The 19,228-nt window shown below is 42.5% G+C and overlaps 1 protein-coding gene across 3 annotated transcripts in view; it reads left to right on the top strand.

Annotated features, from left to right (window-relative positions):
• znf536 (zinc finger protein 536) overlaps positions 1–19,228 on the top strand; it is a 205,829-nt gene that overhangs the window by 111,089 nt on the left and 75,512 nt on the right. For all 3 annotated transcript variants that reach the window (XM_034866439.1, XM_034866630.1, XM_034866708.1), the window contains 2 exons: positions 6,850–7,008; positions 16,463–18,214. In XM_034866439.1, the coding sequence (XP_034722330.1) occupies positions 6,850–7,008; positions 16,463–18,214 (1,911 nt within the window). The remainder of the gene's footprint in view (positions 1–6,849; positions 7,009–16,462; positions 18,215–19,228) is intronic.

Raw genomic sequence — 19,228 nt, 5'->3', positions numbered from 1 at the left:
ACACACACACACACACACACACACACACACACACACACACATGCACACAGTTGCACTCTCGCACACAGTTAGTCAGAGGGGAGTGTGAGTGCAGCAGACAGCAGGCAGAGTGACTGATACTCAGCCTGCGTCCCAGATGGCCTGCTCAACTCTGCTCCAATCTGATCTCAGAGCCTTTGTTCTGGCATGTTCCATTACGCCGCCGTGACACCAGTAAAGGCAGAGGGGAGAGGAGCTGGTCTCAGATCAGATACAGCTGAATTATACATGGATTTCTCTTTTTTTTTTCCACCCTGTCTCTGTCATACTCTTGTACCAGCACCAGTCACAGTTTTTTTCAGGCAAGCGGGTGCTTCATAGAACTGTTTGAATATTTGGGTTTGACAGGAAAAATTTGGGGAGGGGGAAATAAGCAGTGGTGGCTTGAACGTTTAATTAAAACGTGTTTTTTTTTTTTCTTCAATAATTGATATAAATGACGATCTTTTGTGGGGATTAATGGCTGGTTTTAGCTGAAGGAAAACATGTCAACACAGCCAGCGGCCTTTGACACACGCAACACAATTTAGACGAGAGAGAAGCATTGGCTTGTTAATGCTGATCTTTAATTAAATATCAAATAATTATAGACATCGTTTTTTTTCTCTGTCATATAATTATAAATTCTCCTCGGCAACAGGAACAATAACATTGCACTTGAAACCTGTAATGATTGTACTGTAATTCATTTACATCTAAATATGTTTTTTAATGAAATAACTCTTCAGTTTGAGGTGGTGATAGACCCAGGATTTGATTGACAGTTGCATATGTAAGGAGCAGACCTTCCCACCCTGTACTATCTTTATTAGTATGCTTTTTAGTGTGCTAAAGGATGGCCTGGTGCCAGTTTTTTACCCTTTTTGAATGCATATATCGTGCAATTCTAGTAATCTGGCAACATGTAAATGGTGCAATTTAAAGGACCAGTGTGTAACGTTTTAGTTAATTATCAAAATATGTGTTGTCCATTTACAAACCTGTCCTTTTTCATAAATATGTCCCACCGCCATCAATTTTAAGTATTCATATTGGCTTGAAATTTGTCATTTGCACTTGCATGAACTGGGGTAGACGTTCCATATTCATGCGCCATCTTGAGATACGTTAGCCAGTAAGGGACATACAGTACTGGACACATGACAAACTCACAGGATGCTACACTTAATAACTTCTCTATTTCTAAATCAGCTGTTGGAGACGTTCACTGTTTTCTTTCTGTTAAACCAATCAGAATCGGCCGCTAATTCCAAGGGCCAATCAGAACCCTGCTTTAAATCTCTTTCTCCCCCTGCTGCTGTCAGTGGTCGTTTCAGGCAAAGCGTGCAACCCTCCTCCTCCCCTTTTAACAAATTGTACTTTCCCCTTGCGGAATTAATAAAGTATGTGTTATTATACATTATTATTAACATTCCACCTCCAGTCATTGTCACCCAAAGGCACCCTGGGTCTTCCTCATGCTGGACGCTGGGTCCACTCCTTCGGTCTGAGTCTTGAGGCTCCTTCACCACCACCACCAGTGTCTAGACTCCATTGGGGGGGATTGTCTTGGCTCCCTTACCGCTTTCACAAATTATTCTATAATGATGGAGTCTAAAGCTCCAAAGACTGTACATTGTATTATGTTTATGTACAATAAGGTTTTGCATATCTGCAAACACGTCTCTCCTGATCGAAACGGGTGTCGTCGCTTCCCGGCCCCGGCAAGTTTGACGAAGGAGACATGGAAGACCACACGTAGTCAAAATCCAAATTTCAGGGATAGCAGTCTTCTTCTTTGCCCAGAAAGAGAAAAAGGATATTGAAAAGAGGAAGAGACCAGCTTTTTAAACCGTGAGGGCTACTGTAGCTATAATACGTGCAGTACTTTGAACTACATGGCGCGAGGAAGATCATGATCTCAAAGCCAGATGGGAGAAATTCCCCTACATTGGACCGTTAAAGATTCTGAACCAAAATGCCGGGCCTTTCCTAATTGCATAACAGCGTGAGCAAAGTGAAGGGAGTAATAGTAGCTAACCTTTACAGGCTGCTCTATAAAAACCCAAAGGCTCACCTGTGACAATCACTTTAATGTTACGTCTCCGACAGAGAATCTTCTTTGCATTAAAAAAAAAAAAAGAAGAAAAAAAAGATGGACAACGTGTAAAGAAAAATCAATACTCGGAGGATAGTTACGGCCGGGTGTCAACAAGCGATTAAGAGTACCCCCCCCTCCACCCCCCCCACCCCAACATCACACCCCCAGCTGTGTACCGTGATGCCTAATATACGAGGTGACCTTCAAAATGTCATAAATGTGTTGTGCAGTAAAGTGTCAATATTTGTGGTTATATGGAGCAGTCTGACTTTTACAGTAATTGGAACAGTCGCATTAAAAGCCGCGGATCAGTCGACTGATTAAAGACAAGCGAGGAGGACGGCCGGTTCACCGGCTCGCCCCGGGAGTGACGTGGGTTCACACACACACGTGTGTGCTGGTGGGATGTACCTGAGTACATGTACTTAAGGAACTGTACTTAACCCTTGTGTTGTCCTCCCGGGTCAAAACTAACAAAGAATTATCATTTTTGTCCCTTTTTAAGACTTTTTAGTCTCACTAAAGTTTCACTAACACCACCTTACTACCACACTACTTTTTGGAATTTATGATATCCTCTATGAAAAATAATCTTTAAAAAAAAAAAAAAAAAAAATTCTTGCAAACCACCCCGGTAAATAATGAAAATTGGCTTTCCTGCCCAGAAACAACAAAAACAGATGGTCAAACTGTATGGAGACTACGGTTACTGTAGAGTGAAATGCAACTTTTCTTTAAAATAACCCTCATTTATACAGAATAATACCTAATATTTGAGTTAAAAAAGCAGAAATTAGGAATTATTTTGATTAATAGTTAAGATCAGAGGAACATACAGATGATTTTACTTGCATAGGAGCGGTGTATGGAATCCATATCCAATCCAATCCATTATTTTGTGGTAATTTGCTTAAAAAGAACCCCATATTTCAGATATAGACATTTTTTAAAGGGGTCAAATTTGACCCAAGGACAACAGGAGGGTTACAGTACTTATGTTGAGGTACTTGTACTTTACTTGAATTCTTCTTTAACTCTACATTTCAAAGTGAATTCTTGTACTTTTTGCTCCTCCACATTCATCTGACAGCTTGAGTTACTAGTTATTTTGTATACTAGGATGCCTGTACACAACACATGTAGTTTATTATAAATTAAACTACCCACCAATGTAACTGTCTACACATCCCGCTGAATTGATTAGACCATTAAACACTTTAATTTCTCTTTTATCACTTTGAATATTGCACTTTAGATACATTATTTTAATTTTGGTTATGAATTGCCAGTGTTTCATGTATGTGTTGAGTATTGTACCGTGTGTACTGACCATATTTTTAAGTATATCATTTCCATAAGGAGATGTGTAAGACCACATGATTACGCCGTGTGGGATAGTTAGGTCTACATTGACTGACGGAACTGTTTTCATCATGTCTAAAGTACATTTTCCTGATGGTACTTACATACTTTTACTTAAGTAACACATTGAAAGTACTTTTTCTTAAGTAAAAGGATCGAACTACTGTGTGAGGACGCACACCTCAAAGTTCTGTTTTACCTTTCTTTGTAGTGTGCGTGTGTCTGCGTCTGTGTGTGTGTGTGTGTGTGTCTGTGTGTGTGTGTGTGTGTGTGTGTGTGTGTGTGTGTGTGTGTGTGTGACAATGTGTAAAGCCCATTTATTATTGAAGGGCTGTTATATGCCAGGAGAGCACACTCTCCTCCTCTCAGTAATATGTCTTCCTCTTACAGGAGCACTATTAACCCTGACACACAAGGACGCGTGGCGTGTGTGTGAATGTGCGTGGCAGAGAGACAGACATGCCGAGCTTGTGCGTGCGTGTGTATATATGTGTGTGTGTTTGGAACTCTGGTCTGGTGTTTGTCCCGCTTCTAATCTGTGTTTTGGATTTTTTAATTTTAGACCCATCTGGGGTGGGCAGGTGGGCTAACTGCCTGCTACACGATCTGGGGAATCTCTGCCAAAAGGGGATCTGTACAGTAGACCGCTCGAAATATGTTTATGAGGAGGCGACTATGGCTACAGTATGGTGCAGTCCTGGACCAAGCACCGGGGGAATTGTATAATTTCATTTATTTATTTATTTTCTGTCCACATGCTGTCTTTTAAATGCATTCAAATTAAAATGCAAAAGAATACTGTGGTGGCTGCATGATGTGTTCACGCAGTACTCAAATTATGCAGGAAATTATATTTTTACCCACAATAATACACTTACAATTTGTCTATGGTGTAAACTGCATGAAACTGTAGCACGGAGGTCACAATAATTGGTCTTGATGTACAGAAGTTTCTTAAAAATGTCGCAATTTTGAAGTGGATAGTACAGTAGGTAGATTGAATGAAACACAGTGCTGTTTTCAATTTTCCGTTTTAACAAGCCAACAAATTTTATTACTTGTCATTTAATTGAATTTTGGGAGGGCCAGCCCTCAGTCGCTATACAAGTGGAAATAATGGGCAACGTTGTTGAATGCCTCCTCTGTTTTGGACTTGTTTTTGTCTTCCTCCACTTCTCTTGTTTCCACTCATCTGCCAATGTCTGTGTAATATCACATGTTGTTTAAAATGACGTGGAAAGCAAGATCATTTTTAAAACCGAGATCCACAGTTTAACATCTGCATTAAAAAAAAAAAAAAAAAGAATAAAAACTGTCTCCCGGCTTCTTTCTCCCCGCTACCACACAGAATTAAACCGCGCTGTTGCCAAGCCCAAGTAGAAGCAGCTGGTATTCAGTGTCTGCGTATTGTCACAGACTTACATTTAGGTCGCCTTTCAGTTTCAGTTGTGATAAATCGCATTCAGCCTGATAGCAGTGTCGCTGAATGGAGTTGTGTGTTTAGTGTCAGTTTGGAAGAGGACTTGCTGACTTGGGTCTTTCCATTCTGTAAACCTTATTTGACTCGCCCGACAGAGGAGGGGTGGAACCGGGGGGCGGGGAAGCGACAGGAAAGAAAAGATTAGGCTAATGTTAAAGGAAATGTTCCTTATTGTGCTGCCGCCGTTGCCTTAGCGGGTTGCTCGAATTGGATTCCTTTGGATGTCTTTCGGGGCAACCTCCCCTCCTCCCTGCCCACATACCAAATCCTATGCAAAATTTTGAGCCATTTGTGCATCTTTGGGTCACTAGCATGAGTACTGACATGCTATTTCTTCCCTTTATTTACCATGGAGGCCAAGCAACAGACTCAGACTGTCTGTACTGGCAGGTACCAGGGACTTTTTATCAAAATGGAAAACCAAAAAAGGCAAACAGGTCCCAAAACGCCATGAGTGTCTGACGATCAAAATAATAAGAGGGACTACCCCCCAGGATATAATCCCCCCCCCCCCCAACATGTTGAAACAAAACCTACGCCATTGCATATTTCCACCCCAAGCAGAAAAACTCACAATCCTCTAAATCCAGCTTTTTCATATTCTGGATCACCGCTGACAATTGTGAAAAAAAATAATATATACATATATAATAATCTACTGATTCTGTTTGGGTCTGCTCATGAGCACGAAGTTCCATTCTTCCCTACATATTTCAGATGAATACATTTTCAATCGCATACGGCAGTGTGCACGAACAAAAATAATGACATAAAACACCCCCAAAAAAATATTCTCCTATGAATTTTGACTCTGCTGTGAAGTCCGTGAATCTGTCGTGACAGTCCCGCGCCGTGCGGCTCGATGTTGAACCTCAACCAATCAAACCGAACGCTATTTGAACTAGTACAGATATTTTTAATTTAACAGCTCCAAGATGCAAGGCATTTCGAGCATCTGTTGTGTACTCCGTTTTGTTTCTTTCAAGTTTCTTTTCTTTCTTTTTTTTTTTTTTTTTAAACTTATGTCAGCACATCACAGACTCCTAACCAATCCCAACGACGCGGCCAATGTGCACAAACTGATGATGGCACCCTCACCTCCGATTATGCCGCTGTCAACACATTCCTAGGTTGTCGTCACTCATCTTCGGAATTCATATTCGGAGGGTGATTGTGTTGATAACAGACTGCTTTTGCACTAAACTGTGCATCATCGGGGTTTTTTGTGGCGCGGTGGGTGGGGGGCTGGCGGAGGGCTGGGTCAAAACTGTTATCACCCTATCATATCTCTGACAGCTACCTGTCAAAATCAGGTCGCGGGGAAGAGATGCGAGGAGATCCGACGATGCTGACACAGCCAATTCTCCCTCACTTTGCTTCGCCCCCCCGTCTTGCTTTCTTTCTGTCTTCTTTTGCATTGTTAATTTTCACTCAGATCCGGCATATGCTTAATAGGAATGATGATGATAGCAGGGATAAAAAAAGAAAAAGGCAGGAGGAGAGAGGAGGCGGTGTCGATGCAGGTGCTGGTGTCAATGGTGTGTGTGTGTGTTTGAGTTGAGGTGGCGGCTGTGGGGTGGGTGTATCTCAGGACTATGGTGTTTCTAAAGAAACTGAAAAGCTTATGAACTGTCAGCGTTCTGTCACGGAGGGAAAAATAGCACGGCCTGTGAGCCCCATTTGATGCGCTTGACTTTGTGTGGCGTTTGCACATTCGCGCAACGGGGGAAACGAAGGGACAATGACTGACACACAGAGGGGAAAGAAGAAGAGGTAGAAGAAAAAAAACGATGTGTTGTGATGTGTGGAGGGTTGGTTTGAAGTGGCACTCAACACACCTCTCCATTTGTCTCTCCCTCCTTGTCTCGTCTCTTTGTGCATGCTCCAGATGTTGGGGAGGACTTGGGGAAGGCAGCAGGGAGCATCCAGCCGTCTCTGTCCCAGCATCGGGAACGCAGTGTGGGCTCGTCCTCCAAGGATTGTCCCTACTGTGGCAAGACCTTCCGCACCTCCCATCACCTCAAAGTCCATCTGCGGATACACACAGGTCAGTATATACACCAAAAATCAAACCAACCCCTTCATCAGCCGAGTGCAGGCATGGAGTGCATATCATTTATTATACTTCACATGCAACATTTACTATCCTACCTATACTTACATTCCCTTCTGGGGTTAGACTGATATATTGGTTTATGAATATGGCCTAATGAGATATTGGGGTCAATCTGCCTCTAAAATATGATGGATGTGATGCAGATGCATTGATTGCGTATTGGTTTTGTAATTGATACTACATTACTTGTCTGGGAAGCACTTTGTCTGGAATTGTTCAAAGGCCCTAGATGAAAAAGTAAGACATCAAGATACCTTTCTAGATATAGAATATAAAAATTAAGAAAGAAGGACACACGTTCTTTCAGGCCAAACCACCTCCATCAAAATGAATGGCCTAGGCAATGGCGTGAGAGATAAGCAGGACCCTAAAAAACCCATCGATCCCAGTTCATCATACCACGTACTGTAGTTCTCACCTAAATCACAATCCTGTTTAGTCCACAAAATGTAGTTTTATCAGATGTTTTATTGTAACACATGTCATTCAAATTAACATAAATAGAAATAAAATGAACTACTCAGGAATATGCGTTTCCTAACAGTGTCCTCCATCGAGGCTTGCATTGAGCTCCAATTAACACAACAAGGGTTCAGTGTCCTCCAATGACATCACTCTGAGGGCAATTTCACACTCGCTAACTCACAATAACGTTGAAGCCAAAACAAAGCCGGCCTGTCCACAGTTTATGGATATGCGTGAGATGATGGGCCTAATAGATTTAGCTTTATTTTCCAGTCAAGCGTCCTAACCCCTCCGAGCTGCGTACTCGCTCGGCCCATACATCTCGCCAAAGCAGGGCTTCCGGGCCCTTCTGCTCGTTGCCGGGAGGTTAAGGCTGCAGTCAGAGTAATGATGTGGACTGTGGCCGGTAGCCAGAGTTCTAACCCTCTGCAAGGTACAAACGCCCCACTGCCTATCCAGGCTAAAGTCACAATTAGACCATGCACAGGTCACCTTACGACAAGGACGCCTGCTCCTGGCTGCTGGGCCTGGTGTGGAAAAGTAAAAGTTTGTCAGGTGACTCCCCTCCGCAGCCTCTCAGTTCATCTCACAGGGAATACACTGTTGGAAAAGTCAGTAGAAATACAGGCTTATATCCTGTCTAAATTTGAAGAGAATCTTTCTTTTTTCTCTGGTGTTTTCCGTCATTAGATTTACTTTTTGGATTAAAAGAAATGTCTGTAAACTTAACCAAAAAGGTCCTGGTAATATTTTGCCACGACATACTTTTTTTTGTGTTTTTCACAGGTTAGTGTTTCCAATCTGGAAAGGGGGAATTCTGATGTTAGGACACTTCTGCCATCTAAGCGCTGGAGAATTGTACAGATTAGGGCTGAAACTAATGACTTGCTTCATTGTGGATTAATCTGTTGATTATTTTCTCAGTCAATCCCTTTGTCGTTTTGTCTTTAAAAACCAAAGATGACGTCCTCAGTAGAGTGTGGATCGGGCGGTATTTTTCTGTCCGAGCCCGGCTCGTGTCCGACAGAGCAGTATCCAAACCCGATACCGAGTCTGACAAGCATTAAGATATTTATGTCCGTGCCCGTGCCAGACACAGTTAGAATCTCCTTTTTTCCTCATAGTAATGACACATGTACATTTGATGGTGTGGAACACGGGGCAACAAGTTGAAGATGTCCGAATTATATAGCCAATTGAAATTAAAATAAACATAGGCCAACCAAGAATGAGCCAAGCTAACAGAACCAAATCCAATCAAATTCCCACCACAGGTTCTGTGGACATCCTCCTCTGCTCAATTTAAATAGATCAATGCTTGATCGTGCTGATGTGACCGAGCCCGACCCAAACCCGAACATCATTTCTAAATATCTTTCCTAACCCGGGCTGACCCGTCTGGTACCGCCAGGTCCCTTAGGGTCCCTTAGGTTCCCTTAGGGTCCCACCGGGCCCCATCAGGGTCGGTCGGGTCCTTAAATGTCTTGTTTTTTCAACAACTCAAAGATATTCAGGATGGAAGGAACTTGAAAATATTATTTTTTTTTCATTAAAAAATGACTCAACATAAATGAAATAGTTGGCAACTAATCCAATAATCTTTTCAGCTCTTCTGCAGATTATATGTATTTTCCATTAATCTATGATTTTAACGATTAAGTGAAATTAAATGTATTGTTAATTAACAACACAATCACCAGAAAAGCATGTCAATATTGGACCTTAGCTAATGTTCTTTTCAGTTTTTTTTGCTTTATGACATATGACCTTTACAAAACGTAATACAGTATAACAGCGAGAGAAGAAGCTGCAAAAAGATTGGCGTTTGTGCTTCATAATTGACATAAGTGATTAATCAAACATTAATATTTTTGCGGTGAGACTTTCTATTGCTAAGTGCAGGGTTTGTACGTGCCGCAACAGAACACATCAACCACCATTTGCCCAGTCAAAGCATCGTTGAGCAAGGCATTATTAAGTAGGGCTGCACGATATGAGGAAAATGTCAAATTGCGATAGATTATTGGAGGGAATGATCAATTTTTGGGATTATCGTTCTAATTTTCATTAAAACACAAATAAAAGTGTTCTATAGTCATGTAGTGTGATTTTTGCAAGGATCTGTACCAAACAAAGATGTCCTCCTTTAGTCTGTAGGTTATTATTGGTTGGCCGGGACGTCTCTGCAGCCCCCACACTTATTCATCCAGAATGGTTAGACACATATTTTGCTATTTACAAATATTGCACCACAATTTTGATAAAATTGCATTTAATCGTGCAGCCCTAATTAGAAGAGGTTACTCCGATCACCTAAATAAAAGTGACACGGAATATCTGTAATGTAAAAGGAAACAGCTTCATTTATTAGCCAAATACATATTTCTGCTTTTGGACTCATATCACAATGAGTGATGCAGTGTTGGAAGAAGTATTCCGATCCTTTACTTAAGTAAAAGTACTAATTCCGCAGTGTAAAAATACTCTGTTACAAGTAAGAGTCCTGCAGTGAAAATGTTCCTTAAGTAACAGCATGTACAGTCAGTATCATCAGGAAAATGTACTTCCGGTATTCAAAGTAAAAGTACTGTAAAGGATCCAAACAGTTATGCATGTAATGGTCTAATCATCTCAGCTGGACTTATTTTGTCATATTGTTGGCTAGTTTCATTTATAAAAACACAATAAGATTTTATAAATTATACTTTTTTTGTGAAAAACCCCTAATCTGTAAGGTATGTAGTAACGAAAGCTGTCGGATGAATGTAGGGGAGTAAAAAGTAGAAAGAAGACTCAAATAAAAGTACCTACGTATTTGAGTAAATGTACTTTATATTATTATAATATACTATTTATATTACATCCCACCACTGGAGTGATGTCATACACACTGTAACTAAGTCAAATAAGCCCATGGTCCGTCTGAAAAAACAAGAATACAGCTGTGCTTTTCTTAAAAAAAAAGAAAGATTTCTGGGCCCAACATTCAAAAAAAGATATTACCCAATGATTTAAAGTAGCCTAATTCCCCGGTCAATCAAAAATGTACACCCCTCCATTGCTCGTGATGTTCTTGAAAAGCTCAGTCCAACCGTCCTGACCTTTTTGTCAGTTTTTTTCACTTCACGTAGAAGTAATCCTCGAGTGCCAGCAGAGAAGCAGAGGCTAAACCGCTGCAACTAAATCAATGCTTGCTTTTCTCCTTATTCTCCTTATTCTCCTTCTCTGTCTCACTTGCCTTTTTTTTCTCCCATGTCCATGCACTTAAAAGGCAGAAAAAGAGACCACCCGTACCGTAACACCCCCCCCCCCCCCCCCCCCCCCCCCCCCCCCCCCCCCCCCCCCCCTTTTTGCTTCCCTTAGTAATACGAGGAACACGGTGTACCTCAGATCTGGAAAGCAATTGGAGGAATAGCTTTTAAAGTGTTACACGCTACAGTAACACACACACACATAATTAGGAGATAGCGCATCCAGGTCACAGCCGGGCCACCCCCCGACTTCCCTCCAGTAGCTGGGGATAGTGGTGGTTTTTAGGGGCATCTGTTATCTGGTGGTGAAAGACCTGAGTTATGTCTGCTCTGAGTAGTACAGTAAGGACACCCACGAGAGCCGTATATCATCATGGAGGAAGCGGAGGCCTCAACCTAGGCCTGGCGTTTACTCATTTGGTAAAACACACACAGAAAAGTAGGCCCATGTAATTTCATACACACAGTACATTTGACATTGATCCATCCATATCTCAGAAATACAACCAATTCCAATAAAAAGGCTTCATGTTGAGGACTCTTCACCTTGGAGCTAGGGAGAAAAGTTAGTAAGGATGTTGTTATTTTGGATAGGAATGTGTCTCTGCCCGTGTGCCTATCCAAGCACAGCTTTAGCGTAGTCTTGAGAAAAACAGCTTGATGCATCCCCAATATGTGGCCTTTAAATCATTGTTGTAACCTAATCACACCAGCCCCACTGTGACACCCTGATTACATCCACAACGTGGCTTTCGCAGCGGTTAAAGATCCTCTCTGTGCCGGAGAAATTCACAGATGATGGCGAAGCGCCCCCCCCCCTTCATCCTAATGCAACGTGAGTGACACAATGGAGTTGCTTACCGAGCCAGTCGAGGCGGCATTGTGCAAACGCAACGCGAGATTAATGAGCGGCTCGCGCCAGCTTGAAAGGAATGAAGTGAATTTAAATTTCTCCAAAAGTTAAAGAGCTAATGTTACAGTATTAATTTCCTCTTGAACAGTGAGTGGGGAAATATCCATTAGCAAAATTAACCACAGTTTTCTAGGTAGCTAACATTGTGCGGCTGTGGCGCTACAGTGTGGGGCCACAGCTAATGAACACACTGCAGAGGGTGATATTTCATTATACAAATTAATGCTCACATTTTAATAGGAAAGTCACATAATGAATCTAGGCTTCAGTGACAGCAATTAGAGGCCCAGATTGTCCCCTTCTGGACAAGGTACTATTTAGCAGTAAGCAGCTGTGTGTAAAAAATAAAAAGGTCCTCCCTCTTGACAATAGCCACCCATAACTTCAGGCAGGGCCGCTTAACCAATAAGAGTCCCTGCTCATCTTTAAGCAAGGGGAGAGGGAGACAAAGAAGGGGTGGGGGGGTGGGAGCAGAGGCAGGACTTGGCCATGTCACTTAACCTTAACCTACCCTTGTAATCAGGATGAATCAAGAGGGACCTGTGATCTCCCTCCCCATTCCTCTCAACCCTCCCTCCTATTTTCTCTTCTTTTTTTCCCAGTATCTCCATCCTAATACCTTTTTCTAAGTGCTCACTTTTTTCTGGTTTTCTTCTCCAATGTCTGTCGCCACCATATAGCATCTTCAACACAATGACAATAGTAAATGTCATATATTATAGCATGATAAATCTTACTCCTGTGTAGGCATTCCGAAGACTAGAAACACACTTAGTAGACACTGTAATATAATGGATCTACTCTGATCTGAGCTATATATATATATATATATATCTCAAGTGTCTATATGTATATATATATATATATATATATATATATATAATACACATATAGACACTAGAAACACACTTAACAGACATTGTAATATGATGGATCTGAACGTATATACAATTAAAGTAACGCTTACTTTGAAAACATGCATAATGTGTACATTAGTGCACTATTACTTTTCAAAATGTACCTGAATTTTGAATTATTATATATTTTTATGTACATGCTAGTAGCTCAGTCAGGAACCGGAGAGTTGCTGGTTCAAGTCCGGGGCGCCTTTCCAAGTCCCTCTGACATCTCACCATTAGTGCATGTATAGGTACTGAGCATGTGTGTGTGTATGTATTGTTCCTACACAATTCAGGCCTGTGTGTAATGTGTATAATAAAAACAACAGAGTGAAAAGATAGTCATTTCCCTTGCAGGATTAACAAAGTATAAATTGGTAAATACTCACTAGAGCACCACATGTGTTTAATTTGTGCTAAAAATAGTCCCCAACAAATAAAGCCTACAATACTCCTGTATCAAATTTGCCATTGGTTGGACCCATTCATCCGAGTTTCTGCGTGCCTATGCAGTGCATCTACGGTGTCACTTTCCCCTCGGAGGAGATTGTATCGTATATTGTTTAACCCTGACAGCACCGGGGTCATTCTCAATTCACCGCTAACAGCTAACTTAAGCAGATATACTTGAAACAGATGTAAAACAGCTTCTATCGGTGATTCAGTCCCTCAAACATCCCATTGGTGTTTTTCTTTCCATTCTTCCGGCCAAATGGAAATCCATCTTCCAGCATGTCATATCTATTAAGCCATTTTAATTGCCCCTCTGTACAGGTTTGGGGTATTTATATTTACTTGTTTCTATGGTGCCGTCACAATTCACACAAAGCCAGATGAACAGTACATGCAACATGCAGTATAGACATAGTATGGAGGAGCAGATCCCAGTACATGATTTATTGCCACAAAGGTGCCACTTAACTTATGAATTCTATTTCTTTTTTTCAAGTCAGTGTTAGGAAACCACAGTCATGCATTTTATTTTACTCTTCTGCCGTTAACTTTTGGCAGGAGCAAATGTCCAAAGCCAAGACGGACAACAGCAAAAAGTTTACCGTTCTATTTTTAACTCCCAAATAGCAATTTTCTGGTTTTGTGGCGGCGGTGATCTGTCATGTGGCTGGGAGGTTGTGCTGTTTGCGCTGATATCAATTAAAAGTGGATTAACGGGTACATAATGACCTTTAGCAGTAAATTGTGTGTAATGTTGCAAGGCAGGATACAGTATATTCCCCAGATGTCACACCAGGCCCCTGACGTATGATGGAGCAGATGTCTTCGCCAGTCCAAATGGCCCTCTAAGACACAAATACACACACACACACACACACACACATCCATACACACAGGCTCAGACCCGACAAGCATGCATAAACATGTGTTCACACACATTCCAAATGGTGCACACACAAGTACGTAAACACAAGTAGATGCAGAAATGCACTTGTCGTCTGTCTCACTCGCTCCAGATATATTTAAATGCTTAATTTTAATGGAAAACTGGCATAAAGTGATGGCTCTCCGAGGGCATTTCTGTTTATTTCCAGTTTGCCCCGCTCAGTACACATCAAAGAAGAGTGTCAAACACACAATCTTCTGTGCTTTTCATTCTCATTTTGGATATGTAGATGGTACATTAATCTTTATTTTCCCCGCATGAACATTAACAACCTTTTATAAGGAAAGAAAAGACGGAGGAGGGGGGGGGGGGGGGGGGGGGGGGGGGAGATCAGATCAGTCTAATTTCTGTCTAATTTGGCTCCTAGAATATCATTTTGTCCAGTTAGAGGAATTGAGAATGATCATTTGCATCAGGGACGTTTCCTTATTGAATCAGCACTGAGCCTCTGTTCGCCAGCTCACAGGAGAAGCACTTATTGGGTTAAAAGCTCATCTCGTATGGTTTATTTTAAATATACTTTATGCTTCATAGCCACTCTAGCGTTAGATAAAAGATATCAGGGCTATCTGACTCTCAGCACGCTCGCTTTCTCCTTTTCTTTCTGTCTCTCTTAGTCTTTTTTTCTCCTCTCCTCAGCGTTTCAACCTTCAATTTTCTTTTGTATTCCCCCCTATTCTTTTCTCTCCTGTATCAATATTGTATTGAGTTGGTGTTTGTGGCCCTTTATTTGAGAACTCTGCAGTAGGTCTGCAGATCGCAGTCTTTTTCTGGAATGGTGCCCTCTAAATAATGATAAATTACTTGAGCAGTATGCCATTTGCTAATTATATCCATGATTTACTACACAGCCCGACTTAAATCATTCAAACCAGCCTTGCGTAACAATGCCTTTTTTTCCTTTTTATAAAATGGTTTCCATGTGTATAATCTAAACAGTTTATGGCCCCATATAGAAATGTGCATACACAAAAAAAACTACAACCATGCCTTTTCATTTCTTTTCCCACCAAACCCCCTCTCTTTTTACACCATCACTGTTATCCCTCTAACAGAAATTCCACTCTGGGAACTTTTTATATGTGTATATATATATAAAAAAAAAAAGAAGAAATCCAGCTTAGCATTTTTCCCCCTCTCTGTTCATTGTTTAATGAATCCAAATCTGGCTCAGACTCCAAGCCTATTATAATTGCTAGCAGGATGTGTTCTATTTCAACATAAGTATCATTCCAATGGAAGCCTCTGCCACTACTGGCAGAATGATGCTGGTGTTATACCATTATCAAGAATATTCATTAATATGGATGCACAGCATGAATAAATATATGTAAATGTTACACAACAGATTCACCCCTCTTTTACCGTAATCTAAATCTCTTTGATATGTGTACCCTGTAGTGAATCACATTGTTCTTTATCATAGGGCTTCACTGCAACAAGCATGTGGTTCACATATGTTGCCATTTCTTTTTTTACATCTTCTTTTCTTTGTTATTTAAACTCATTGACTTTTTTTGTGCATCATCCATATTTTGTTCCACAGTGCGGCAGTGGCAGGGGAGATGTTATGGCATGGCTGATTTATGCTTCTCAAGATAAACTGCAAATAGGGAATGTCCCAGAAATTGCACTCTCATCGCCAAGGCACAGGCCTGACAGCAAACAAGGCCAGAACAGAGGCATGATGACCCCACTGCAGTGACACACACACACACACACACACACACACAAACACACAAATAGACCCAACCGCACCCTCAGCCCCAGCCCTTACCCGTGCAAACACAGATACGATCGAGACAGTTTTGTTGTCAGCTGAAAATATTATCTCTTGTAGTGGACTGAAAGCACCATATGGTGAAATGTTTTTTCATGGTGTTGATGTGAGTGATGGCTCACTTGGTGGGGCTGGATCGACCCATATTCAGATGCCTACTCCACAGCCCTACCCCCGTCCCAAAACACACACACACACACACACACACACGCACACTTGCAATAATACACCCACACATGATTAAAGCAGAGCCAATGTCTGTGAAAGAGCAAAGACATTGTATATTGAACGCACAATCCTGTTCATTATCACTTTGTGTTTTAGTTTTTTTTTCATGTGAGCTTTGTTGTTTTTGTCTTCCCTCATCCTTTTCCAGGAGTTAGACATTTGTTTTGATGCAAACTTGAAGCAATGCACTTGCGAAATATCCTCTTTTTTTTTTTTTTTTTTTTTTTTACAGAAGTTAATGAAATGCATATCTTTTATGTAAGCTCTACCCATTTGACCTAATTTTCTTTGTTCAGGGAGGTTACATGACCCTGGGGTCCACATTCCCTGCTCCAATAAATAGATTTTGATATCCAGTCAATCTAATAATCAGGTTAATTATTCACTGTTTTTCCCGTCTTTTACCGTCTTTTCCCTTTCTGTTTCTCTGTCTCTTTCTTGCCCTCTCAGGAGAGAAACCCTACCGGTGCCCTCATTGTGACTACGCCGGCACCCAGTCTGCCAGTCTGAAGTACCACCTGGAGCGCCACCACCGTGAGCGTCAAAACGGCTCCACCACCTCAGGCCCATCCTCTTGCCACACCCCTTCTTCTGACCACAAAGAGGATCATGGGAAGGCAACCGGTGGCGGCATCTTTGCCCGACCAGACGTCCTTCGTAATGTTTTCAAGAGCATGCCTCCCAACCTAGACTTCAGGGGGGGTCCATTGCTGCCACATCAGTGGGCAACGGCCAGCATGATGTCTTCGCATGACCGAGATCGTGAGCGTGGAGACCGGCGCTTTGACTCCGCCTCTTCAGCTGAGAACATGAAGACTGCTGATGGCCCGTCCGCCCTGATCTCAACAGCGACAGATAGCTTCTCTGACCTGAGCAGGGCTTACCAAAGCATGATGGGAAACGGAGTCCACTTTCAAGGTTCTCTCCAAGCCTTCATGGACAGCTTTGTCCTCAGCTCCATGAAGAAAGATACAAAGGACAACCAGAGTCCAGTCCAGCTCCAGGCCCAGTGCTACCACGACAATGGCGAGCCCAAAGCCAAGCGAGCTGTCTCGGCTGACCAGGAAAGAGAAGATAAGGCTGAAGCCAAAAAGAACTCTGAGCCTGGCAAACCTGGGTCCCAGTATGAACCTCTTGATCTGTCTGTGTCAGTCCGGCCAGAGTCTGCATCTGGATCCCTCCCTGGCTCTTCAGTCACCATCCATGATAACGTGGCATGGCACGGCTGCCTCTTCTGCTCCTTCTCCACCTCCTCATTGGAGCTCATGGCTCTGCACCTCCAGGCCAACCACCTGGGTAAGGCCCAACAGCAGCAGTCTGATACAGGAAAGGAACTTTACGGAGAGACCACCTCCACTAATCACTCCTCCAACGCTAAGACGGGTGTGGCTCCTGACAAAGATGGAGACAGAGATGGAGAGAAGAGCCAGGGAGGCTGGAACAATCACATGGACCAGCCCTACAACCCCTTCCAGAGTGACTTCTACAGGCGCTTTGGTGGCTTGTATGATGGATCCCCGAGGGCCAACCAGGGTCTTCAAGCGTATTTAGCTCCAACAGAGCAGGGTCTGGACCTACCAACCCAGGCCTTTGGAGGAGCACCTTTAGCTGGGGTTGACCACATCGATGAGAAGGGCTCCCGTGGAGACATTGAAGAGGACCAGGTTGGATCTGATAACGAGGTTGCAAAGGCTGAGGGGCGCAGTGCCAGTGAGACCCCCTCAACCACCCCCAAGAGACAGCAGCAACATAATCACTCTGAAGAAGAGGATGAGGAGGGAGGAGTGGGTGAAGAGGAAGAAGACAGAGATGAGTATGGGCAAATGGATGTGGAGAGAGACAGAGAAGGAAGTCCATCTTCAGACCACCTCCTGAACCACTCCAAACATCTCCAAGACAATTCTCTGCCACCAAGGGGTGGAGGAGGTTTGGCAGAATCTTCCTCTGCCATGACACAACTTTCTCTGGTTCCCAAAGCCAAGAACCAAGCTTTGCCACTGGAGAAGCAGTGGCAACAGGGCCTGGCCCTCCTTTCTCCCAGAGGCCCCCAAGGACTCTTGAAGGCTGAGCAGCAGAGTCACCTAGAGCAGCAGATGAACATGCTATCTGTCCTCCGAGCCTACAGCAACGACAACCTCCCTGCATTCAACGGCCTGGGCGGCGGAGCATCTACAGGGGGCATGAAGAGGCCAGATGCACCTGGTGAGTGTTTTATCCCCTTACTGGCACTATAAATACTGTAAAGCACACACAGAAACGCACACACTTTCACAGACGTCTTTACCAGTAGAAAACCACGCATAAAAAATCATGACTACACACGTGTTTGAAACACAAATTCAATTTTTCCCAGCACTGCATACACAAAAGCACTAAACACACAAGACAAACACATATCATTTTTTTCCCCTCACACCCACAAAGGATTCTCAGACACTCACTAAAGGTCTTGAGATTGGCGCTGAAGTGATTTCAGCCTTATTTCAAGCAAGTTTAGAAGCCATCAGCCCGCCGACTAGCAACAGATTAATCTTTATTACACGTTTATATTACTGGAAGTGCAGCGCCTCCCTCCCGCTCCACAGCATGGAGGGAATAACCCTGGATGAGTGAGAGCAGGACCTCAGCTCCCTGTGCCATCTCCTCCACATGTCTCTTAACTATCTTAGTTCTCATAAAGCCGGCTCCCAAAAGCCCATTACTTTATAAGCCTCGTCGATCTATGACCCTGTGAAAAATGAACTGTCAACTTTCATGATTCTGCTAAGGTTACAGCCGCTCCTTGAGACTCAAGAAGGAAATGCATTTTTTTTTCTCCATTTTCTCTTTTTTACTTTGTTCTTGGGCGGATTAGGGGTGGTTGCTAAAGTGTCTCTATACAATAGAAAGAAAGTAAAAGTCCAAAGTTGGTGTTGAGCTTTGAAACAGACTACAGAGACTAGGGAATACAGAAAAGAGGAAAATGACTTGCTGTGGTGGTGTTAGCTGAGATCTATCAGTGACAACTCCGTCACAACGGAAGTGAGATATTTGTTTACACTGAGTAGACAATTGCCCATATTTGAATCAAACTTCCAAACAACCAAAAAAGCACATATTTATTCACATAAAATGGTTTATTATTTCAGTTTCATTAAGTCCCAGACACAGTGTGTTGTAATCTACAATGTTTATTGATATGCTTTCTCTTAGCTACGATGTCACATTTTTGTCAGA

Source organism: Etheostoma cragini, chromosome 1, assembly GCF_013103735.1.
Source record: "Etheostoma cragini isolate CJK2018 chromosome 1, CSU_Ecrag_1.0, whole genome shotgun sequence".
In the NCBI taxonomy this organism is placed as follows: domain Eukaryota; kingdom Metazoa; phylum Chordata; class Actinopteri; order Perciformes; family Percidae; genus Etheostoma; species Etheostoma cragini.
The sequence above is the reverse complement of the archived record's forward strand: the minus strand, read 5'-3'. Positions and strand labels throughout refer to the sequence as shown.